Source organism: Protopterus annectens, chromosome 15.part0 (genome assembly GCF_019279795.1).
Source record: "Protopterus annectens isolate FY-2018-M chromosome 15.part0, PAN1.0, whole genome shotgun sequence".
In the NCBI taxonomy this organism is placed as follows: Eukaryota; Metazoa; Chordata; order Ceratodontiformes; family Protopteridae; genus Protopterus; species Protopterus annectens.
Genome location: NC_056749.1, coordinates 529,737,120 through 529,760,059, shown reverse-complemented (window position 1 = coordinate 529,760,059; position 22,940 = coordinate 529,737,120). Strand labels below are relative to the sequence as shown.

At 43.6% G+C, this 22,940-nt stretch overlaps 1 protein-coding gene across 1 annotated transcript in view; it reads right to left on the bottom strand.

The window, feature by feature from the left end:
* Positions 1 to 22,940, bottom strand: part of CUL4B (cullin 4B) — a 3,236,793-nt gene that overhangs the window by 1,472,907 nt on the left and 1,740,946 nt on the right. The window contains exon 12 of the mRNA XM_044057336.1: positions 17 to 121. Coding sequence (XP_043913271.1) covers positions 17 to 121 — 105 coding nt within the window. The remainder of the gene's footprint in view (positions 1 to 16; positions 122 to 22,940) is intronic.

Here is a 22,940-nt window from a genome sequence, read left to right as displayed (position 1 = left end):
AATGACTTGAACTTACCATAAATAAACCTAAAGATTATCATAATCTTATCCAGCATTTTCTCAAGTTCTTCATCTGTAGCTTCCTTGTTTCCTGCTCGAAGCTTTGAATCCACATATTTCGCTGAAAAAAACAAAAGGAAAATAAGACAGAGCATTTAACAAGCACATATAATTCAAAAAGACAGTGTATTTCCTTAATGAATGCAAGGGCTTACTAACACCCGAAAAGACTGCTAAACTAGAAGTAGCCTGATTAACAAAGTGGAAAAAAAGGCATAAAGTGAGTCTATCACAAACTGACTGGGCTAACATGCCCAGCTGTTTACATGAAAATCTTACCTCCGTATACCCTAAAGGTCTGCTATCCCTTCTACTAGGTTCCACTTCATCTCAATTTTTTACTAAATTTACACTATTACCCCATGTTAGTATCACCCCTCTATCCTTTAACTGGCAACTTCACCATGTCACCTCTGCTCAGGAAAAAATGGAAATTTGATTTCTTTGTTGGGAGGGGGCCATTACTCCAGTCAACAAATCACACAAACTGTCTCTATAAAGAGCACTGCAAAGTCAGCAAATATTTTCTCACAGGTTGGGTATAAAAAAATTAGGGTCATACCCTTGTTTGGTAATAGTGTGGAGTGGATATTACCAAATATAACTGTATTTTTGGACAACATTACTAAAATGGTACAGCAACTTTACATTTCTCACTTCCGGAGAGCATATTCACTTTCAAGCAGCTAAATTCCTCTTATAAATTTATTTAATATTTTTATTTTTTTATTTACGTTTTGGTTACAGGAGTAGAGCACCAATCACAGCATGACCAATGCAGGCTCAGCCTGGGTTGCATTCAAAACAGTATCAACAAAAATATAACCATTACAAATAAAAGTGGGACACAAATGTCCTACAAAACAGTCACAAACAAAAGGTGAACAAACTTTACACCATGTTAAGAAGCACATATTAAAACTGGAAACATGGAATCAGAAGGGTTAAAATATAGAGTGAGTATCAGGTTTAGCCTTGGAAATTGCACAGGGTAATACAAGGTGTTTACAGGACAAAGTAAGATACATAATGGTAAAGACAAAGACACAGACAAAGGTAAAAGTTGTAAGATGACAATGAGCAAGTAGAAAGGGAAGTTATGTACATATTTACAGGAAGCAGAAACACGGTGGTAACCAACAGAGTAGTGGTATAAATGGGTGCTGTGAAATAAAATAAATCTAGTACAGAGTAGTGTTGATTAACTGAAAGGTCCTGCATTCTGGCATTTGCATTACAAATTTAAATGTTTTACAACTAAATGTAGATACCCAAACATCAAGCTGACAAGGAAGGACCTTGGTTAGTGCAAAATAAAAATGTCTCTGGAGGTCCCATACAACACAAGTAAAGCACGCCTGCAGCAGCCAAAAACAGAAAAAAGAAGTTGTGTACTTACCAAAGCACTCCAACTGTGCTGTCAATTTTGATTTATCCTTGATGATTGTGTTTGGTTCAGGAATCGGAACCAACTCGGCCGTTACTACAGCTCGTGCAGGCCAAAAACTCTCAAGCTTCACCCTTGCCCATAATCCCCCCCTCGCAGTTACCTCTGATCGAGTTTGCATATTAGAAATAAAGTATATAAAAGGAGGCCTTAGTGGAAACCACATCTGCTATACCTTAATAAGAATAATAAGTAACATGAAACTATCCGTTCCACCAAAACGTCTTCAAAGGCCAGGGAATGGAAGGAGGGAAGTCAAGGATGGATGGTTCAACAGATGGAATGTTATGGTAAGTACATAACTTATCTGATGTCAGTTTTCATTTTATCCTTGACAACTGGGGCAGAGTCCCCAGCTACCTTAGATCTTGGGAGCACTCACGGAAGGATATTCCTGAACATCACTGAACCCAAGGATGCTCTATCCCTTGAGACTAAATCCAATTTGCAATGAGTAATAAAGGTATGTGGAGAAGCCCAAGTTGCTGCTGCACAAATATCATCCATTGAAGCCCTTGACTGAAAAACTGCTGAAGTGGCTACAGAACTGGCCTAGGTAAAACAATTTTGCTCTTACTGTAGATAAAGGAAATGCAATCCTTGAGCCATTTGGCTAAGGTCACCTTGCTGACTGATTTGCCAAATCTTGTATTAAAAAGGAAACAAATAGCTGGTCAGATTTTCTTAAGTATTTTCTTCTGTGAAGACAAAAACGTAATTGTCTATGAATATCTAGCAAGTGCAAACAGTAGTCACCTTTGTTCACAAAGTTAGGGAAGAATACTGGCAACTCAACAGACTGATTGATAGTGGATTCTGAGAATTCTTTAGGTAGAAAGGAGGGATTTGTTCTTAAGGAGAGACTGTCTCTGTAAAAGATCAGATATGGTGGCTTGCATGATAAAGCTTGAATTTCTGAAATTCTAGCGGAGGTTATAGCTACTAAAAATACAGTTTTCCATGACAAATATTTCAGATCACGATCTACAGATGATTTGAAAGGGGAATGAATAATGGTCTGTAACACTACATTTAAATCCCAAGGTGGAGTAGAGTCCTTTAAGGGAGGTTTCAACAAAAGTGTCCCTCTTAAGGATTTACAAAGTTTGTGAGAAGCTAAGGAGCGTTCTCCAAAACCATTATGAAAATTAGAAATTGCCGTTAGTTGAATTTTAATAGTAGAAGGTGAAGCCCCTGCATAGAGGAGAGAGGCTAGCAAGTCTAATATATTTTCAACAGATGCAGAAAAAAGGGTCAATATCACTTTCACAAGCCCATATGGTAAACCTCTTTCATTTTCTCATGTATACTTTACAGGTGGATGGCTTCTGTGAAGCTATGAGAATGTGGCTCACAGGGGAAGATAGATTAATTTGTCTGGCAATTACTGGAACTGGAAAAACCATGCTGTCAGCTTGAGGTTCGAAATGTACTTTGCTCTTCAACTTGAGTGCTCTCTGTAGGAATTTGGGGATTACAGGAATCGGGGGGGCCAAATGTGGAGGAGAGTCTCCCTGTGAACCCCGGAGGGGGGATTAAGGCAAAGTAGTTGCTGCACTTGTTGCTTAGGGGAGAGGCAAACAGATTATAGCAAGCCTGGCCCCACTGACGTAAAATCCTTTCTGCCACTTTTAGATTGAGGCCACTTGTGAGGCATAAGAATACATCTGCTCAGTTTGTTCGCTATTACACTGGATTTTCCCAGAATGTGAGTTGCTGTCAGAAAGCGGCTGGAAGAGATCACACTCTGAGCGCTTCTTGACAAAGGGGGTACAATTTTGTTCCTCCTTGTGTGTTGATATACCAAACTAATGACATACTGTCTGTCTGAATTGCAATCATTCCCAGAGGAAGAGCAGTTTGAAAGGCTTGCAATGCAAAAAGCACCGTTCTTAGCTCCAGAACACTGATATGCAAGTTGGCCTCTGTAAGGGACCATGTGCCTTGGACAGTCTTGCCCAAAAAATGCCCCCCAACCCTATCTGGAAGGTATCTGTGGTCACTATGGCCTTGGGTTCTGAAGAGGTGAATGAGTGGCTTAGAAGAATTTCTTTGGAAAGTATCCACCAAGCTAGATCTTTTCTACACCGGTTAGTGATCAAAATCTGGTCCGACATTGGTCAGTGTAAAAAGGACCGTTGAGAAGCTAGAAGCCACTGTAGAATTCTCATGTGCTACCTTGCTAGGGATACCAGAGTTATAGTTTGTTGCCATGGATCCCAGAGCCTGTAAGATCAGAAAAGTAGATACTTTTTTTTACTGTGTATTATCCTTTGAACCTGTGCTCTGATTCACTGAAGCCTTTCGGGAGGAAGAGAAGCTAAGGCTGTCAATATTTAGTATAGCCCCTATAAACTGTAATGTTTGAGGTGGAGTCAACTGGCATTTTTCATAGTTTATTCTTATTCCCAAATAAGCGCAGGTCTGGAAAACTAAGTCCCTTCCTTCTATCAGAAGGTGCCTGCTTGGAGTCTTGATGAGCCAGTCGTCCATGTACAAAAACACCCAGAATCCTAGCAGTCTCAAGTGAGCTGCTAATGCTGCCATGCATTTGATGAACAAAGGGCAGCGTCCTGAATTGGTAATGACTGGCTCCCAGCCGGAACCGGAGAAATCTTCTGGAGAAATCTTCTGGATTGTTTGTCCATTTTTATATGGTAATAATAAGCATCCCGAAGATTTATTGAGCACATATCTCATCATATGAACCTATAGAAAGACCTTCTATATAGCCCACCTTATCATGAAAGGGTTCGCATCTAGATCAAGAGAGGTCATTGTGCCCCTCTACTCATCACTCATCAGGCCCATAATTGAATACAATGCCCCTTTTGGGATGTACCTTACCCGAAACCTGCAGCAACTGGAGAGACCCCAAAAGTACCTCACCAAGAGGATCATAGGCTACAAACAGATGTCCTAAGCAGCTTGACTAAAGAAACTCCTGCTCTACTCAGTTGCTTACCGCCTACTCAGAGGCAATCTATGCCTGACGTACAAAGCCATGTCAAACCCAGAATTAATGGACATGCTCCACCTCAAAAAATCCAAGTCCCTTAGAGCTACATGCTCCAGGGACCTAAACCTCAGCACAAAAATAAATAGGACATGCTGAAGGGACAGATTCATTTCCCAGAGGCTCCCCTCACTCTGGAATAGAATCCCAATTCATGTTAGACACAGCCCCTCGCTGACCCTCCAAGTGAAATCTGGACGCGTGGATGGGAAATCGCAAATTCACCCCTGGGATCTCTTCTGTGTCCCTGCTAGACAGTGGCACATTAAACTAATCTTAAAAGGGTACCTTCTGTGACCTACTTTACAGAGGCACAGTAGGCTAATCTAATAGGGAGGCGGAAGCCAAATACACTCTGGCTAGGCTTATAAATGCCCTAGGGCAGATAGCCTAGTATCTACCTATGAACCTATGAACATCCAGTTGTCCTTCTCCAATAAAGGAAGTATGGAGTGTACTATGACCATCCGAAACTTGGCTTGACTAACTGACTTGTTCAGTGTGTTTAGATCCAAAATTGGTCTCCCCTGTCTTTTTTGGCACTAAAAAGAATCTTGAATAAGTTCTGGATTTTATATGGTCTGGTGGGACTTCTTGGATGACTCTTTTTCTAGAAGCCAACGAAAAATGGCTCCAAAAAAGACTGAAAATTGTAAACCAAATGAGCAACCAAATAACAGCCAAAGTGGATGAACGAAGTTTATTCACACAAAAGGCACAGAATCTTATTTTATTCATATTAATGAAGTTGATTGGTCATCCAATAGTAAATTTAGTTTGAGTGTTGTGACAGTATATAAATGAGATGATTCATGTGTGTTTACAGCATCTGAAGAAGTGTTTATACGAAAACGTAATTGTATTATTAGTGGCGTTCATTCTGTGCATTTTGTGTGAATAAACTTCGTTCATCCACTTCGGCTCTTTTTCTAGAAGCCTTTGAATTTTTATTGCTGTTTGTTCCTTCTGGCTAGGTGGAACATCAAGGATGTTTTTGCACACAGGGGAGGGAGAAAAAATGGAACTGAATATTTTTCTGGAAATGATCCTCTGCACCCAGGAATCGGAAGTTATTTGTAGCCAGATGTCTTGATGCAGGGATAAGTGCCCCTCGACTGCCTCCACAGGAAGACAAATTGGGCCTCAGTTTAGGAGCGCTGATAGGGTTTCCCTGAGAAGGGAGTCACTGGAACCCCTGTTCTGCAGGCCACTTCTGCCTTGTGGACAATGCTGTCCATTATAGACCCCCCCCCGACTCTGGGGGGACTGGCTTCACATGTGTCCTGGAAAGGCACTTGAGACTTTCTGAACCACATTTTTCCACCTTTCCTATGATTCCTTGAAAAGATTCTAGAGTGGAAAAATGTAGTCCTACAGCAGAAAGGGTCTTACCATCCTTCTCACACCTGGATAAAGTTTCTCCTACCTTGGGGCCAAACAGAGATGATCCATCAAAAGAGGCAATGACGAATGACGACTTAAATGGCTCCATAAATTACATAGATGCATCCAAGCATGTCTACTTATGGCTACGCCTGAATATGTTGCTCTGGTGGTCCCTTCAGCTGCATGAACAATGAGCCTCATGGATGAATTTGACACAGACTCCAGGGTAGCTAACTGAGAAGCCACTTTCTCTTGGACTCCCTCAGAGACCGATCCTGCTAGGGTACCTGATAGCTCCTTGATCAGATCCCTCTGAAGTCTGTTAAACTGTGCCAGGAAATTGAAAGACCTTAAAGGGAAGGTTGATGAAGCATAAATCTGCTTCTGAAACTTATCCATTGCCCAAGACTCCTTGTTGGGTGGATGGATAGAGGAAATCTCCTCAGCAAGTTCCTTTTTGGTGGCAGTCACTATGACCATGGCATCTACTGGTAAACCTTTGGCCCAGAACTGCTTGCCCTTGGTGGTGGATAAAATATTTTCCGGTCTGTTAAGGGATAGATTCAGTAGTATCTGGTGCCTTCCATGCCTGCTGCTATTTTAAATAAATGAGCTCATCAGTGGGTGGGTACCGAAAGCCTGCAGGTACACTAACTCTGAGGAAGGATTTTGGGACTTCCAGTCATCCCTCTGTTTCAAAATTTTTAACATGTCTCCAAAGGAGACATCATCAGGGTGTGACCTTAGGGACCCTTCCCCCTCATCAAAATTGGTGTCTTCTATGACCAATTCCTGTGGAAAATCTAAGTGCTTCCTCTTGGACTTTTTCTTCTGAGGAATCTCCTAAAAGGGATAGTCTGGGGAGACATCAGAAGAGGACAGAATCTGAATCTGTGGGACCTGCAGATTTGGTACTCACTGCCCAAGTGGAGAGACAGGTCGAACAAAGGAGTGTGAGGATGGGATATGCTCCGAGGAAGAAGGGGCTGACAGAGACTGCTGTGGACAAGCCTTCTCCATTGCCCTGATGGCTGCTGCACCCCAAAGAGGAAAGGGAGCCTGGAACAGACAGTGACTGCCTTGGAACCGTGGTCACTTCCCACTATGATGAGAAAGCCCCCTAGACAGAAACTGGGGCCAAAGTGAGCTGTGCCGAAGCTCCAAGGAGCAGGGACAGCTCTGAAAAAATTGGAGTCGACTCATACTCCTCAGAGTCAGCAGGACAGATACAGCCCTGGGAGGTCTCTGAATCAGACAGAGCCGAAGAACTCAGGGAAATAATCGGTTCCAAAGGGAGTGAGCTTGCCGGAACTGATACAGTCGGTGCTGGAAGACTCAAAGCTGACATCTCTAAAACCTCAGAGGAAGTCAGAGAAGGAGTAGTTAAGGGGGTAAAGGATGAATTGGCTTCAAGACCCAAAGGGGCTGGACCCGTAGGGAGTCCAGTAAGTCACCTTGCTCACAGAATTTTATTCACTAGTCTCCCCACATCAACTTCTGTGAGACTTTTGGTGGAATGGGGATAGAGGCCTGGGAAGGTGCTTCAGGTCTTTGTAAATAGCCACTTTGCAATTCACCAGCAAAAGGGTCAATAGATGGTGAATAAACCACTTCTGGTAAATCAAGTTGTTGAACTGTCTGTGCCGAGGTTGTCAGTGAAGAAGTGGCGAGGCATTTGTCCTGAGTCAGAATATGAATTTCCTGTTGTACCGAAGATTTTGGTGTTAAGGTCTTAGGAACCGAAACAATTGTCAGTGCCAATGACTTCTTTTCCAGCACCAAAGTGTTTGAAGAAGAATCCATCGGATCTGATACACTTCATGGAGCAGAGGATTTATGCTTCTTGTGAGTCGGTTTCAAGGGGGATGATGGAACCAACAAGCTCCACTTTCTGGTCTTTTCTAAAGATGATGAAGACGATGGGGAAGAAATATCGGTTTTACTCTTTTCTGCGAACATGGCCTCCTCAAATAGCTGAAGGAATTACGCCCTTCAAGATTAATTTCTTTCTCTCAACGAGAACTCTGTGACTAAAGCTGTGGCAAATGCTACAGTCTTCCTGAAGATGTGCGGCACCTAAACAATAGATGCACAACAGATACGAGTCTGAGAAAGGAATTTTGTGACCACATGTCTGCCATTTTTAAAGCCAGAGGGGCCTTTGCATTGGTCAGCCATAATGACAGAGAATGATAGAGAAACAAACACCACACTTCTACGAAACTAGTGACAAAAAGAAAGAGAAAGAAAAGGGAACTAACAACAATGATGGTTTTAGGTACACTGAAGTGTACAGAGAAAGCAGAACAGAGCATTCTAAAGAAGAGTACTACTTTTTTTTTTTTTTTGTAAATAAAGGAGGGGGGGGACTATCAATGATACTGTCAATGCACGTAAGCGTACGAGAAGGAACCGTCGACAATGACAGCAAAGGTACACTAATGCACAGAAAGACAAAATGAGAAAGGAAGATATTTTTATAAGTAATAATCTACTCTAGAAAAAAGGAAGATATTGAAATTTTTAACAAGAAATATTAAAAAATGAAGTTAGCTTGACAGCTGGGGCAAACGCTTCTGTTCATAAAAGCAGCAAATGAGATCTGGGGTAACCGCGAGAGGGGGATTATGGGTAAGGGTGATGCTCGAGAGTTTCTGGCCTGTGTGAGCTGTAGTAATGTCAGAGTCGGTTCTGATATCGGAACCAAACTCAATCATCAAGGATCAAATGAAAAAAAGACTACATCAGATCTGAGGTTTGTCTGTTTATCTCTCCCAAAAGCCAGCAGTCAAGTAAAGTAACCAGCATCTCTAGTCCCAAGATCAACATAGTTAAGGGGTAAAAGGAGTACATGCATCACTTAACTGCAAGAAGTGCCTTACATCAAATAACTATTTAACAGCAAATTGTTTATTTACAACTCTGAGATATATTATGAGTAAGTTCTAGTCAAACTATTAGATGCTTGACAAAAACAGTAGGGTATTCAATACACGTACCTACTTGACAAGAGAAAAATTCAATTAAACTGATTTTCAACAGTCAATAGCATCACCAGGATATAAAAGTGAAACACTTACTGACATTACCTAAACCAAGGACTAAAAAGGTAAACCTGTACAGGCCCTTACCATAACTGTAGATGTATATTTACTACTTCAAGTAGTGCTAACTGTTGAGATTTCTGCTATAAAAGGACACACACTGTCTAAGATTGATATCTAGTTATGCCTTTCTTTTTGCCCCTGAATTTAAAGGAGTCTGGTAAGAGTCAAAGCACAGGCCTCTCAGGTTGCAAATGCAAATGCCACCAGGGATGACAGCTCGACCAGAGGAACCCTCAAAGTTCAAGTTCCAAGAGATAAACAAACTTGCAGGATTACAATACAGAGAAGATGGAAATAAAAGGTGGCAAGGTATGTACCCCAACCGCACGATAACGGATAGAAAACACATAGAGAAAGTGGAAGGGGAAATAATGCAACTATGAACATATTCAAACATCTACAATTATGATAAGTTCCTACACATATTCATAATGTTCTTCATACTGTTCACTGTCACAGCAGGAGCAGTTCCTTGGGAAAATTTTCAAAAACAGAACTTATGCAATTGCTATTAATGCTGGATACGTTCATTCTCATCCATTTGATCCTACTTGTGGGTCCTCGAGACCCTTATCACAGTCCAAGCTGGAAAAACAAACAGTGCTCCAGCCTTGGGCACCTTTAAATTTTCCCTACCAATAATCCACCTAAAGGTGAAGCTGCTTTAGATCGAGCTACCATTCCCAAAGGCTATGAAAAATGTGCTTATTTGTTTTACTTAACTTCTTCAGTTTTTTCTAGACAAAATCTCAGTTGGCTAGCTAGGCACGTCCAGAGAATACAGAATCTTTGCCATCCTTGGTCTGTGGGGTAGGGTAATAAATGCCTGAGTAAGAGAAACATCAGTCAATACCTGGTCATGAAGGCTGGGCTGGTACAGTAAGTAACCCTGTTGTTATATATTCATAGACTGTTACTAGGTTAACAACCCACGTGGCCTTTCTAAGCCTAGCTGAGTTTTTCTGAAAGAATAATGATGTCCTGTATCCAAATAGGACATTGAGGGCCAGGCATTTATAAGCTACCACTCAGGCCAGGTGTAAATTTCCTGTTCCCCATCCACTGGTCTAGGCTGTGCTTAAAATGGGTAACAGATAAACTCAGCTTCACATGGATGGGAAGCCTGTTCCATAGGAGGGGCAGTATATGGGTCACATTATCTGTCTTTCCAGCATGTTCGATTTCACAGACAAAATTCATTTCCCTAGACCTTGTATTTCTGGTACTCTCCGACTTACAATATGTAAGATATTCATTAAGTGTGGGGTTTGTGGATGTCTTCTAGGCCAGGCATAGATCCCCTCTCAGTAATCTATAGAAGACTGATTAGGGGGAAGGGGCTTTAAGGTGCTCTGCATACGGCAGGTTTGTTACGCCTTGAATTCTTTTTGTAAGGAACCTTTGAGGTCACTCTAGTTGCTGCATATGCCTGGGTCAGGTACATACCAAAGGGAGCACTGCACTCTATGATTGCTCTGATAAGGGCAGAGTACAGTGGGATAATGACCTCTTTGGACCTAGATGCCATGTCCCTTACTTATAAATTGCGCAACATAAAATGATTTCCTCAACACTGTGGCCACGTGGTGGTCAAAGGTAAGCCTACCATCTGTGTGTGTACTCATCTCCCTGACCACTGGGTGGACTATTAGGGGCGTATTATCAACATGGCAATTAGATGGGATGGTTGACTTACCAAATGGTACAATTATGCACTTCTTAGCATCAAGTTTAGGAGCATGGTTTTGGCACCATTGGTTAGTCAGAGATGCACCTTCTTGAAGAATGCTAGTGTCTGCAGGGAAGTCTATGACAACCCCCAGTTTACAATCACCTGCAAACTTGTCAGCCACAGACCTTCAGCATTTGCTTCCATTTCAGAGAAATAGATGCCAAAATGAAACAGGCCCAGTACCGAGCCCTGGGTGCTCCACTAGTGACTGGCCTCTTGGTAGAGGTGGCCCTCACTTATTTTGACTTCCTGGGTCCTATCAGTGAGCCAGTTGGCTATCCAGTGGGTGATAAAAGGGTTTATACCTAATTTAGTGAGCTTGTTGATAATGCCAGAGTGGGGTATTGCATCAAAAGCCTTGACGAGGTTGAGTTAAAATATCTGCAGTCTTACCTTCATCCAATGCTTTGGTAACCCTCTCAAAAAAGTCCACCAGATTTAATAGGCATGATGTTCCTTCAACAAAGCTAAACTGTGATGGGTCCATCATTTCCAGGATACCTACATCCTCATTTATCATGTCCGTGATGATTCTTTCTATGGCCTTACATATGAGGCTGGTAAGATTTGTGGATTTGTAGCTACCTGGATCAGTGGTTGGATATCCTTTGTGGAGGGGAATAACTGTGGTCATCTTCCATTCCTTGAGCCCAAAACCAGACTGAAGACTTCAGCTGAAAAGTGAATAAAGTGGACCAGAGTGGTCATGTTTTATGCTATTTATTAAACAAACTCAGATGTTATCAGGGCCCAATGATGCAGTGTTTCTGACTTTTGAAAGTACACTGATGACCTGTTCCTTAGTAACGGTTGGGAGGATTATGGTATACAGTATTTCCTTTAGCTATCGGGGGGGGGGGGGTATATGAGCTGAACCTGTCAGCCAAAAGGTTGTCAACGACATCTGGTTCATTGTGGGTGATGTAATTTACAGTATGTTCTGCGCATTGTTGTGTAGTTCTCTTTAGGTTACAGACATAAGTGTAGAAAGCTTTGCGGTTGTCCTTTGCCCGAGAAGCTATTTTTTTCTTCAAATTTAGATTCTGAAGAATTATCTTATGGAATATGAGGAAGGGTTGTGGCATACAAGGTCCTGCAAGTCAGCCATCCTTCAGGCAGAAGTTATGGTCACTAAGAAGAAAATTTTCCATGACAAAATTTTGAATTGCTCTATCTGCTAACTCAAATTATGGCAGTGCCAATTTTTCCCACTACATAGTTCAGGTACTACGGGAAAAAATTCTTCTTAGGTGGTCTCAAAATTATTCCACTAGTAGTAAGAAATAAGAGAGAAATCCAAGAGTAGGCAAACATATGAATTCACTTTCAATAAAGCATAAGATAAGCTTCACTTGTAAATGCCTGACAGATATTTGGGGATCATGGATGCAGATGGATTTAGGTCTAAGGCCCCTTTACAACATCAAAATGAGAACCTTTACCATTTTAATATATATGATTTCCTTGTATTTGGCTTTCTAGCATACCTCATATTTGTAAGCACATCCTAAGTAAAGGGAGCAAATGATAGATCATCTATGCTGTCAGCCTTAAAGTCGTCATGCTGAATTTTTATGACCAAACCTTCATGCTGAAATCATACACTTAAGACAGTGGTAAAGGGTCTAGTATTTTTACGCTGAATGGGACAGAAAAAGTACAGCTGTATACACTTATCATAAATGTAGATGTTCCAGTGTATTCAATGTTGCAGTTCTGACTTGTGTGATTTCCTGCTGTGGAAGGCCTTGGCCGGCCCCATTTACCAGAGTAAACATCTCCCTCCTCCTAGGCTGGCAGACGCCCTACCCTTACGTCAGTAGGCTTGGCCATAAAGGGAGCCAGCGCCATGACATCAGATTTTCTTGCCCCTTAGAAGGTAGGAGCCCCCAGAATGAAGCAGAAGCAAGGGACAAAGTTAAAGAAAGGGGGAAGAAAGGAGGGAAAGATGATTGCAACACTGAATACACTCAAGCATCTATATTTACTGTAAGTGTACACAACTGTACTAAGTTCTTTGTGTTTCACTGATGCAGTCCTAACTTGTGGGATGATTCCCAAAGCTGAGATGAGGGCAGAAGAACAATTATGGGGGAGAGAGGATGCCCTGCAAGATGGCAGTGGGAAATCCCGCTGTGGACTTGGAGAAAGCAGATAAATTATAGTGCTTGGTAAAGGTATGCACAGATGACCCAGTAGCAGCTTCCAAATGTCTTTGGTAGGTACTCCTTTCAGGAAGGCAGCAGAGGTAGAAGTGGCTCTGGTGGCGTGAGTCCTTACAAATGCATGAGGCAAAAGTAAATACAGTGAGAGATCCACTTGAAGAAAGTCTGTTTGAAACTGGTTTCCCTTCAGCACCAGAGGCAAAGGAAACAAAGAGCTGATCTGATTTCCTGTAAGATTTAGTTCTGTTAATATAATAGCAAAGCTGTCTGTGCACATCCAAGGAGTGAAGGATTCTCTCCCCCCGGTCTGAGGCTTGGGGAAGAAGGTGGGCAAGTGTACGGCTTGATTCAATGATGTGTCTGTAACCACCTTAGGCATAAAGGATGGATTAGTCTTAAGTGATACTCTGTCTCAGTGGAATATGAGATATGGTTCCACTGCCATGAGAGCTTGTAACTCAAGAGACCCTTCTAGCTGATGTGATAGCCAGTAAAACGGCAGTCTTCCAGATCAAGAATTTTAACTCACCAGCAGCTGCTGATTAAAAGGGGGGGGGGGGGTAGCATTAATTTTTCTAGGACAAAAATTAGGTCCCACGGAGGTGTGGTTGTCTCCTGGGAGGTCTGATATGGACCAGTACCCTAAGGAACTGTTTCATCAGAGGATGGGAAAAGAAAGGAGGAAGAACAAGGATGTGGGCTGAAATGGCAGACGTGTGAATCTTGACGGAAGAAAAGGATAGGCGGCTGTCCTCCAGCATAGCCATGTAATCTAAAATGGGAGAGATATTGGCTGATTTGGGATTGTGGCCTTGCTGCTGACACGAAATAGAGAACCTTTTCCATTTGGTTGAGTATGATTTCCTACTACTAGCACTTCTAGTCTCGTTGAGGATGTCTTTAACTTGTCTGCTTAGGGATGGCTCAGAGTGGTATTTTGAGGAATTACCCAGGCTGAGACTTTGAGAGTCTGCAGGTTAGGATGTACAAACCTTCCCTTGTCCTGAGTCAACAGGTCTAGTCTCTGAGGGAACTGCCATGTTTCTTCGTTAGTTAAACTCAATAGCAGGGGATACCAGTGCTGCCTGGGCCAGTCTGGGGCTGTCACAATGACCCTTGGGCCTTCTTTCCTGATTTTTAGGAGGACCCTTGGAAAAAGATGCAGGGGAGGAAATGCATAAAGGAATAGGTGGATCCAAAGGAAGGAGAAAGCATCTGTTCTCCAAGCTGTGGGTAGTTTGCTCCTGGAACAGAAACTTTTCAGTTGAGCATTTTCTTTGGAAGCAAAGACATCTGTGGGGACCTCTTTTGTGGGCTATGCTAAGAAATGTTTCCTGATGCAGATGCCACTTGTGGGGGTCAAGCAGGTGTCTGCTGAGATGATCTGCCAGAATGTTTTGAGTCCCTGGGTGGTACTGTACCATGAGGTGCAACTCCAGAGAGTGAGCTGTCTCCCAGACCTGCATCGCTAGACGACAAAGAGGTTCAGAGTGGATGCCCCCCTGTTTGTTTACGTGCCACATTACTCTGGTGTGGTCTGTTTTGACAAGCTGGACCACTGGTTTCCACTGATCTTTGAAAGCCACTATGCTCTACTGCACTGCCATCAGTTCTTATCAGTTCATGTGCTTGTGTCTGAACTGAGCTTCCAATCTGCCCTGGGATTGAAGGTGTTGGCAATGAGCTCCCAAGGCTGCCTCTGAAACATCTGTGGTTATAATTTGGTCTGAAGGGATGATCCTGAATGGGAGACCCAGGTTCTGGGCACATGCCTGTGTCCACCACGCAAGTTATTCCTTGATGCAAAAGATCAGCAGGATTTCTGCCTCCAGGAACTGAGAGTGCTGGCACTTCAGATTCTTGAGGTCCCACTGAAGCCTCCTCATATGTAGCCTGGCCAGAGGAATCACAAGGATACAAGCCATGTGGTCTAATGCTCTGAGGAATTCCCTGGCTGACAGGCATTGTCTCTGCATAATGTCTTGGAAGTACTGCGTCAAGGAGGACACATTTTTCTGGAAGAAGGAAGGCCTTTTGAAAGGAGGAACCCAGAAGAGCACTGGTGTTGGATTTGTGGAGATTTATGGTGAACCCCAAGAAGGTGAGGAGGGTCTGAGTGAAGGCCAGATACTTTAGGAGCTTTGACTGACTCATGGCTTGAAAAAGGCAGTCACCCAGCTAGGGTAAATTTGGATTCCTTTTCTTCTGCAGAAGGTGATCATAGTGGTTAAACACTTTGTGACGACCCTGGGAGCAGTAGACAAGCCAAACAGCAGAGCAGAGCAGAGAACTGAAATTCACTGGCACCTGCCCTGAAGCGAAGAAAACGTCTGCAGGATTCCTCTACAGGAATGCGCACGTAAGCATCTTATAGGTCTAAGGTGAACATTAAGGCCTGGGGAGCAATCACGGGAAGAAGTTTTTGAAGGGTCAATCTTTTTAACTTTGGTACCTGCAGGGACCAATTCACGGTGGACAGATCTAGGATAAGGAACCAAGAGCCGTCCTTTCTGGGAACCAGGAACAGCCTGGAATAAAAGAATCCTTTCCATCTTTGATGATCTGGTACTGGTTCCACTGAACCCTGCAAGCATAGGCTGTGAATCTGGGAAACGGCATCTGCTCTTTGATTTTGTAGAACATCTGGGTAGCCTGAAAATTTCTCTTCAACGATTTCCACTGGATATCCTGTTTATAAATATGTTGCATAGACAAGCACCTTCTTGTAAAAAATCTTTTTGTAAGCATATTTGCTCTCGTTAACTGCCCTTTTTCCAAGTTGGATTTAGTTTTCTTGGGGTGCATACTTGAATACTAAATAAGCATTATTCTGAATTTCTTTCTTATAGATTTCAATAATAAGCCCTCCATTTTCTTTAAGCATCGCCATGTCAAGAAAATACTGGTGTCACTCTATTCTACAGTGTACTCTAAAAATGAACCAACACTCTTAATACACCTATGAAAATCATTTAGTGCTTCAACACTCCCCCTACAAACCAAAAACACATCAATAAAACGTTTGTATATCAGAATGTTTTGGATGTACATACTTTCAAAGATGTTTGATTTCTTCCAGCAATACATAAAAATATTTGCATAACTTGGTGCCACAGCTGCACACATGGCCACTTCATTAAGTCTGGCAGTACAGTTTATTATTAATTCCAAAATAGTTGCAAAGTACAGTTGTGTACACTTACCATAAATGTAGATGTTCAAGTGCATTCACTGTTGCAGTCATCACATTAGGGTTATCCCTGCCAGGGTAGCCCTCGGCCGGCCCGAATAACAGAGACTTAGTATTTCTGCATCAGTTCCTGTCACTTGAGGACTGAAATCAGGTCGTCAGTAGTAAAAAGTAAGGCAGCCGACGCCATTACATCAGTTTTTCTTACCTTAACCTGTCAGGAGCCCCCAAAGTAGGAGGCCAGGTTCTGGTGGAAGAACCCCACCAGTGGAAAATAAATACCAAGATGTCCCTTGTAAGGAAAGGAGAACAACAAGGAAGAATGGTAACAAAAGGAGAAAGAGAAAAAGAGGGAAGGAGGGAGGGAAGCCAGGACTGCAACAGTGAATACATTTGAACATCTACATTTATGGTAAGTGTACACAACTGTACTATGTTCTTCATGTTTCACTGTTGCAGGCATCACATTTGGGTAGATTACCAAAGCTGAGGAAATGGGTGGAGGCATTCAAGAAAGCTAGGGGCTGACTAGGATGCCCTGCAAGACTGTGGAGGCAAACCCTGCCCTGGATTTGGAGAACAGAGGCAGGTGGTAATGCTTGGTAAAAGTGTGAACAGATGTCCAGGTGACAGCCTCCAGGATGTCCCTGGTGGGGACTCCTCTGAGGAAAGCTGTAGAGGTGGAGGCTGCTCTGGTGGAGTGTGTCCTGACCCACTTAACATGCTGTTTGTAGCAGAAATGGATGCAATGTGCTATCCATTTGGAAATGGTTTGCTTGGAGATGGCATCGCCTTCTCCCCCTGAAGCAAAGCTAACCAGCAATTGATGAGACTTTCTGAAGGATTTAGTCCTGTCCAGATAGTATCTGAGCTGTCTGTGCACATCTAGAGAGTGAAGAATCCTTTCCTTCTTGTTCTGGGGATTAGGAAAGAAGGTAGGTAAATGAATAGACTGATTGAGAGCCACACTGGACACCACACCTTAGGCATGAAAGATGGGTTAGTTCTGAGGGATACCCGGTCTGCATGGAAGATGTCCACACCTTAGGCATGAAGGATGGGTTCGTTCTGAGGGATACCCGGTCATCATAGAAGATGATGAAAGGTTCCACAGTCATAAGTGCTTGCAGCTCAGAGACTCTTCTGGCTGAAGTGATGGCCAGACAGAATGCGGTCTTCCAGGAGAGAAATTTTAGCTCTGTAGAAGAAGGTGGTTCAAAAGGAGGCAAGGTGAGCTTTTCCAAGACAAAGTCAAGGTCCCAAGCTGGTGTTGGTGCCCTTCTGGGGGGCCTCAAATTGCTAGCCCTCTGAGGAACTGTTTTATCAAAGGGTGTGAGAAAAGGGTTTGCTCAGTGGGGAAATGAGCAGAAATAGCAGAGACATGAATTTTTATACAGGAGAGAGACCACTGTGTAGTAGGTCAGCTAAGTAATCCACGATGAGAGGGATGGAGGGCTGTGCCATATTTGCCCCCCTTAGCCTGGATCCAGGTGCAGAACCTTTTCCATTTATCTGCATAGGACTTTCTGGTGCTGGGGCGTCTGGCCTCATGGATAACATCCAGACCCTGTTTACTGAGGATGGCAGATTGGATCGGGGTTAGGGAATAAGCCAAGCTGCCAAACTGAATGTTTGCAATTGTGGATGCATGAATTCCCCTTCCCTCTGGGTTAGGAGGTTTGGAATATGAGGAAGATGACATGGAGGCAGCGGGGACAGGCTGCACAGCAAGGGTTACCAGTGTTGTCAGGGCCAGTCTGGAGCTATAAGAATCATCCTTGTTTTTTCCTCCCTTATTTTGAGTAGTACCCTGGGGATGAGACATAGGGGAGGAAAGGCATAGATCGACAAGTTGACCCAGCGGAAGGACAGGGCATCCACTTTCCAAGCCATGCAGTGATGCTCCCTGGTGCAGAATTTGCTGAGCTGATGATTGGTGTGGGAGGCAAAGAGATTGACCTTCAGGGTTCCCCATTTCTGAGTTATTAGGGTGACGGTACTTCTGTTGAGCTGCCACTCATGTGGGTCCAGAAGGCTTCTGCTTTATTGATCTCCCAGGGAGCTGAGAAAGTCTGGTAGGTATTGTGTTAACAGGTGTAGCTGCATGGAAGAGGCTGTAAGCCAAAGATTCATGGCCAGGTAGCATAGAGATTAGGAGTGAGTCCCTCCCTAAATTCTGATGTACCACATCTCAGTGGTGTTGTCTGTTTTGATCAGGAGAACCCCTGGAGAGAGAAGGTGTTTGAAAGATATCAAGGTGTGCTGCACAGCCATCATTACTTCTTGACGGATGTGCAGGGGGGATTTGCTGTGGGCTCCATTGGCCCTATATGCACCTGCCGTCCAGGTGTGCCCCCCAAGTGTAGTCTGATGCATCTGTGGTGAGGGTCTGGGCGGGGGATGTGGGGAAAAGGGTAGTCCCCTGTTGTGGGAGCATGCTGTTGCCCACCAAAGAAATTCCTTTCTGAGGCAAGGAATTACAGGTAGAAGAGTTTCCACGTCTTGAGAGTGCTGACACCAAAGGCTCATTAGGTACCATTGAAGTTTCCTCATATGCAGTCTGGCATATGGAATGAGGAGTATGCAAGATGTCATGAACCCCAGAGCTTGCAGGATTTTCCTTGCAGAAAGCTGGGGTCTGGTGGCTAGTTGAGAGAAGTAGGCTGTCAGGAAATTTTGTTTCTCTGGTGTAAGGTATGGCATCTGGGATGCTGTGTCCAGGCTTGCTCCCAGAATTATCATCCTTTGGGTGGGCACCCGTTTTGATTTTTGTTTTGATGACTGTGTACCCTAGGGAGGTTAGTATGGTCTTTACAAACGCCAGGTGCTTGAGCAGATTTTCCTGGTTGTCTGCCTGAATGAGGTAGTCTTCTAAGTAGGGGTAAATTTGAATATTTCTTTGTCTACAAAAGGCAATGGCCAGAGGCAGACATTTTGTGAAAACTCTGGGAGCAGTAGATAAGCCAAAGGGAAGCACAGAGAACTGAACGTGTTGAGATCCTGTCCTGAAGCGGAGATATTTCCCGTATGATTCCAGGATAGGAACGTGGAGGTAAATCCTCTTTTAGATCTAGGCTGGCTAGCTAATCGTCCTTGGAGAGCATGGGTAGCAGCTGCTGGAGGGTGAGCATTTTGAATTTTGGGATCACCAGGAAGGTGTTTAGAATGGATAGATCAAGGATGGGGTGCCAAGTGCCCTCTTTTCTGGGCACCAAAAAAAGTCTGGAGTAGAAGCCTTGACCTATCTGTTCTGCAGGAACGTGCTCTACTGCCCTCAAAGAGAGCAGGGAATGGATTTGCTTTCGAGCCTCTGACCACTGATTTGGTGGTAAATCTGGGAAACCTTTTGGGGTTGGAAAGGTTTGGAAGGAGAATTTGTATTGCTGAGACACAATGTTCAGAACCCATTGGTCCTTGGTAATGGTGGCCCAGGTGTTTGAGTGAAAAGAGAGTTTACCTCCTAGGGGTAAATGAAGGAGGGCAGAGGGGAGGTTGGGAAGGAAGTGAGTCATTGTGAGTTCATACCATAAGGGGGTGGCTTAAAACTCCCTGGTTTTGAAGTGGAGGTAGTCCACTGCTTAGATCTCTGCATTCCCTGGGGCTGCTGTCTGGGAGACCTGTTTTCACGGGGCCTAGGCTGGGCCTGTTTACATGGAGCAGGAAAGGACCAGTGCTTGGAGGGACAATGCCTACTGAACCTAGGGAGCTGGACCTAAAAGATATCTTTAACTGTTTGCAGAGATTTTGCTTTTTATTCCATCTATTTTAAGACCTCTTCTGCCTTAGTGCCAAATAAGTTATCTTTGTGCAAGCGGGCATCCAACAATATAGATTTGACATGGTCTGGCAGGGGTTGTTCCTTAAGCCATGCATGTCTTCTAATGACAGATCCAGTGACTGCTGCCCTGCATGAAGCTTCAAGGGTGCAAAGTGTGTTTAGTTACTTGACTTGCAGAATGCATTAAGTCTTGTAAATCTTGAGATTCTGCCCAAGCAGGAAAGGAAGACATTTTTTGTTTAAGGAGTTCCAAGGTGTGTTGCTAATATTTAAGCATATGGAACTGACAACTTAGTGCCATGATAAGGAAGAGTAGTTGACGTGTATACTTTTTTACCCCATGTGTTCAATGCTCGGGAATCCCTGTCTGAGGGGGTGGGATTCTTAGCAGAGGTTGCTTTAATCCCTTTTGGCCCTTGAGAAATGACCTCAGGGTCAGCTGTTGGATTTTTAAAAAGATATTTGTGAGAGTCAGAGACTCTGTAGTACCGGTCTGGTTTTCTGGGAGTAGCAAGTAGGGCATCAGGAGTCAAGCTGAATTCAAGGAAAACATCATCCACCACATCCAGGACTGGGGGGATGGCCAAGGGTCTGTGTTGTGGAAGATCTAGGAATTCCCCGAGTCTTTTTTTAGATGGAGGGTAGTCCTGACTCTCCCATTTGAAATGCTCCCTTAAAGTATGCAGGGTTTCTCCAAATGAAAAATCCTCTGGGGGAGAGGCTGAAGGAATGGATTCCTCTGCATCAGAATCCTCTTAAGTGGAGAGGGTTTGCATGTCTTCATAAGTCAGATGCATCAGATTCATCTGACTCTTGTTCAGACAAAACTACTGGGGACAGATCTCTTTTCCCTTTAGAGGGGGTAACTTACCTTCCCCTGATAAGCATGATAAGGTCTTCCACCATTTTAAGCAATTGAGACGGAAGCAAGGTAACAGGCGCCTGAGACTGGGTAGTCGGTTTCCGGGATGTGGTTCGAACCCTGTGCCTAAGGGACTTGGTTGTTTTTGAAAGAATGGTAGTCGCGAAAGAAGACATTGGTTTGTGTCAAGATTTGGTGGTGTGAAGGACTTCCTCGGAAGCCGGTGCCTGCTCAGCGGCTCCAGACTCATCCAAGGTAGAGACGAACGCGGGATCCTTAGACGAAGAAGAGTTTTGCGGCATACCAGACTCCAAAAGGGTCTCGGTAGCGACCTGTAAATCAACTGAAGCGGGCATCAGGGGCCGAAAAAGAGCCTCACTGACTACCTGAGGACTGGCGACTAGCTTAACGAATCGTAGGAAGGTTTGGATGTGTGCGGTCCGTCTCTGTTTTTATCTTTATGTTTTTTAGGAAGATCTGCTGTCGGATGGCTTACCGAAGCCATATCGGAATTCGAGGACAGTAAACGAAAATATCTAGCTACGATAAGGGCCAAATGACGGATAGTTCTGGAGTTGAACAAAGCACAGAAGCCTCAAAGGGGGACGTCATGATCTGGGCCTAGACAAGTGACACAGTAAGAGTGAAAGTCTCGGTGTGGTATTTGCTTTCCACAGGCGAGACAATTATTAACTTTTTTGACATCGGTTAGTGCAAGACAAAAGAATCCCCAACAGGGTACTTAGCTTTAGAAGACTTCAACTTCAATTCGGAAACGAACATTCGGGTAACAGCCGCCCGGCACTCGTGCAAACTGCTTCTAGTGCGGGCTCCATGGCAAGAATGACTGATGTAATGGAGTCGGCTGCCTTACTTTATAGTACTGATGATCTGACAACAGTCCTGGAATGACAGCAACCGACGCAGACATACTACACCTCTGGTATTCAGGCCGACTGAGGCTACCCTGGCAGAGATAACCCAAATGTGGTGACTGCAACAAAGAAACATGAAGAACATCACTACAGGATGATGCAGGTTTGAATGGGGGAAGAATCAAACAGGATAAGCCAAAATTCAGGTCCCATGGTGCTGAAGGAGCTTTATTGGGTGGTCTTAATAAAAGAGTACCTTTAAGAAAAGCTTTGCAAAGTCTGTGGGACATCACACTGGGGCATGATTCACCTAAATGGAAATTAGATACCACTGCTAAATGAACTCAAATAGTAGCTGCAGCTGCGCCTTCATTAAATACCTTTGCTAAGAATTCAAGAATGGAAGCTACTGGGGCAGAAAAAGAATCAATGTAACTATTTAACGGCCCATAAGGAACATTTTTTCTTATTTGCTTCTATATAACTTTATCGTTTAAGCCTTATGAGAGGAAATCAGAATATGTTTCATTGATGGAGAAAGGTTAGAGAGCCTGGCTATGGTTGGAATCAGAGCAAGCTGTCAATTTGAGGGTTTGAAGGAAGGGGTGGTGCATCCCCAACACACAAGTCAGGAGGTCCGGAACTAGGTCTAGAATCCAAGGTTCCTACTGCAGATGAGGCCACAGAAAGGGAAAAGTACAGTTATGTACACTTACCATAAATGTAGATGTTCGAGTGTATTTACTGTTGCAATCATTACATTTGGGTTATCTGCTTGCAGTAGACCTCAGTCGGCCTGATTAACAAAGTCTTGGGTCCTGCATCGGTAGCTGTCCCTTTTAACATGACGTCAGGTCGTCAGGGGTATAAAACATGCAGCCGACGCCATTACATCAGTTTTTCTTGCCCCAGATATCACGTGCCCCCCAAATGGGAAGCCAAATATTTAAGTAATTAAAAACACAAACATATATATCTCCAAACTAAAGCAAATACACCAAAAAGGCTGTTAAGCAAAGTAAAGGAAAGTTTAACTATAGAAAGAGAAAAAACGGGGTTGGAGGGAGGATAACCAGGACTGCAACAGTGAATACACTCGAACATCTACATTTATGGTAAGTGTACACAACTGTACTATGTTCTTCGTGTTTCACTGTTGCACTCATTACATTTGGGTAGATTCCCAAAGCTATGGTTGGGAGGATGGAATTATACAGCATTAGGATCAGCTATAAGGCCTTGCAGGACAGCAGTGGCAAAGCCAGCTCTGGATTTAGAGAAGATAGGTAAATGGTAATTTTTGGTGAACATATGAAATGAGC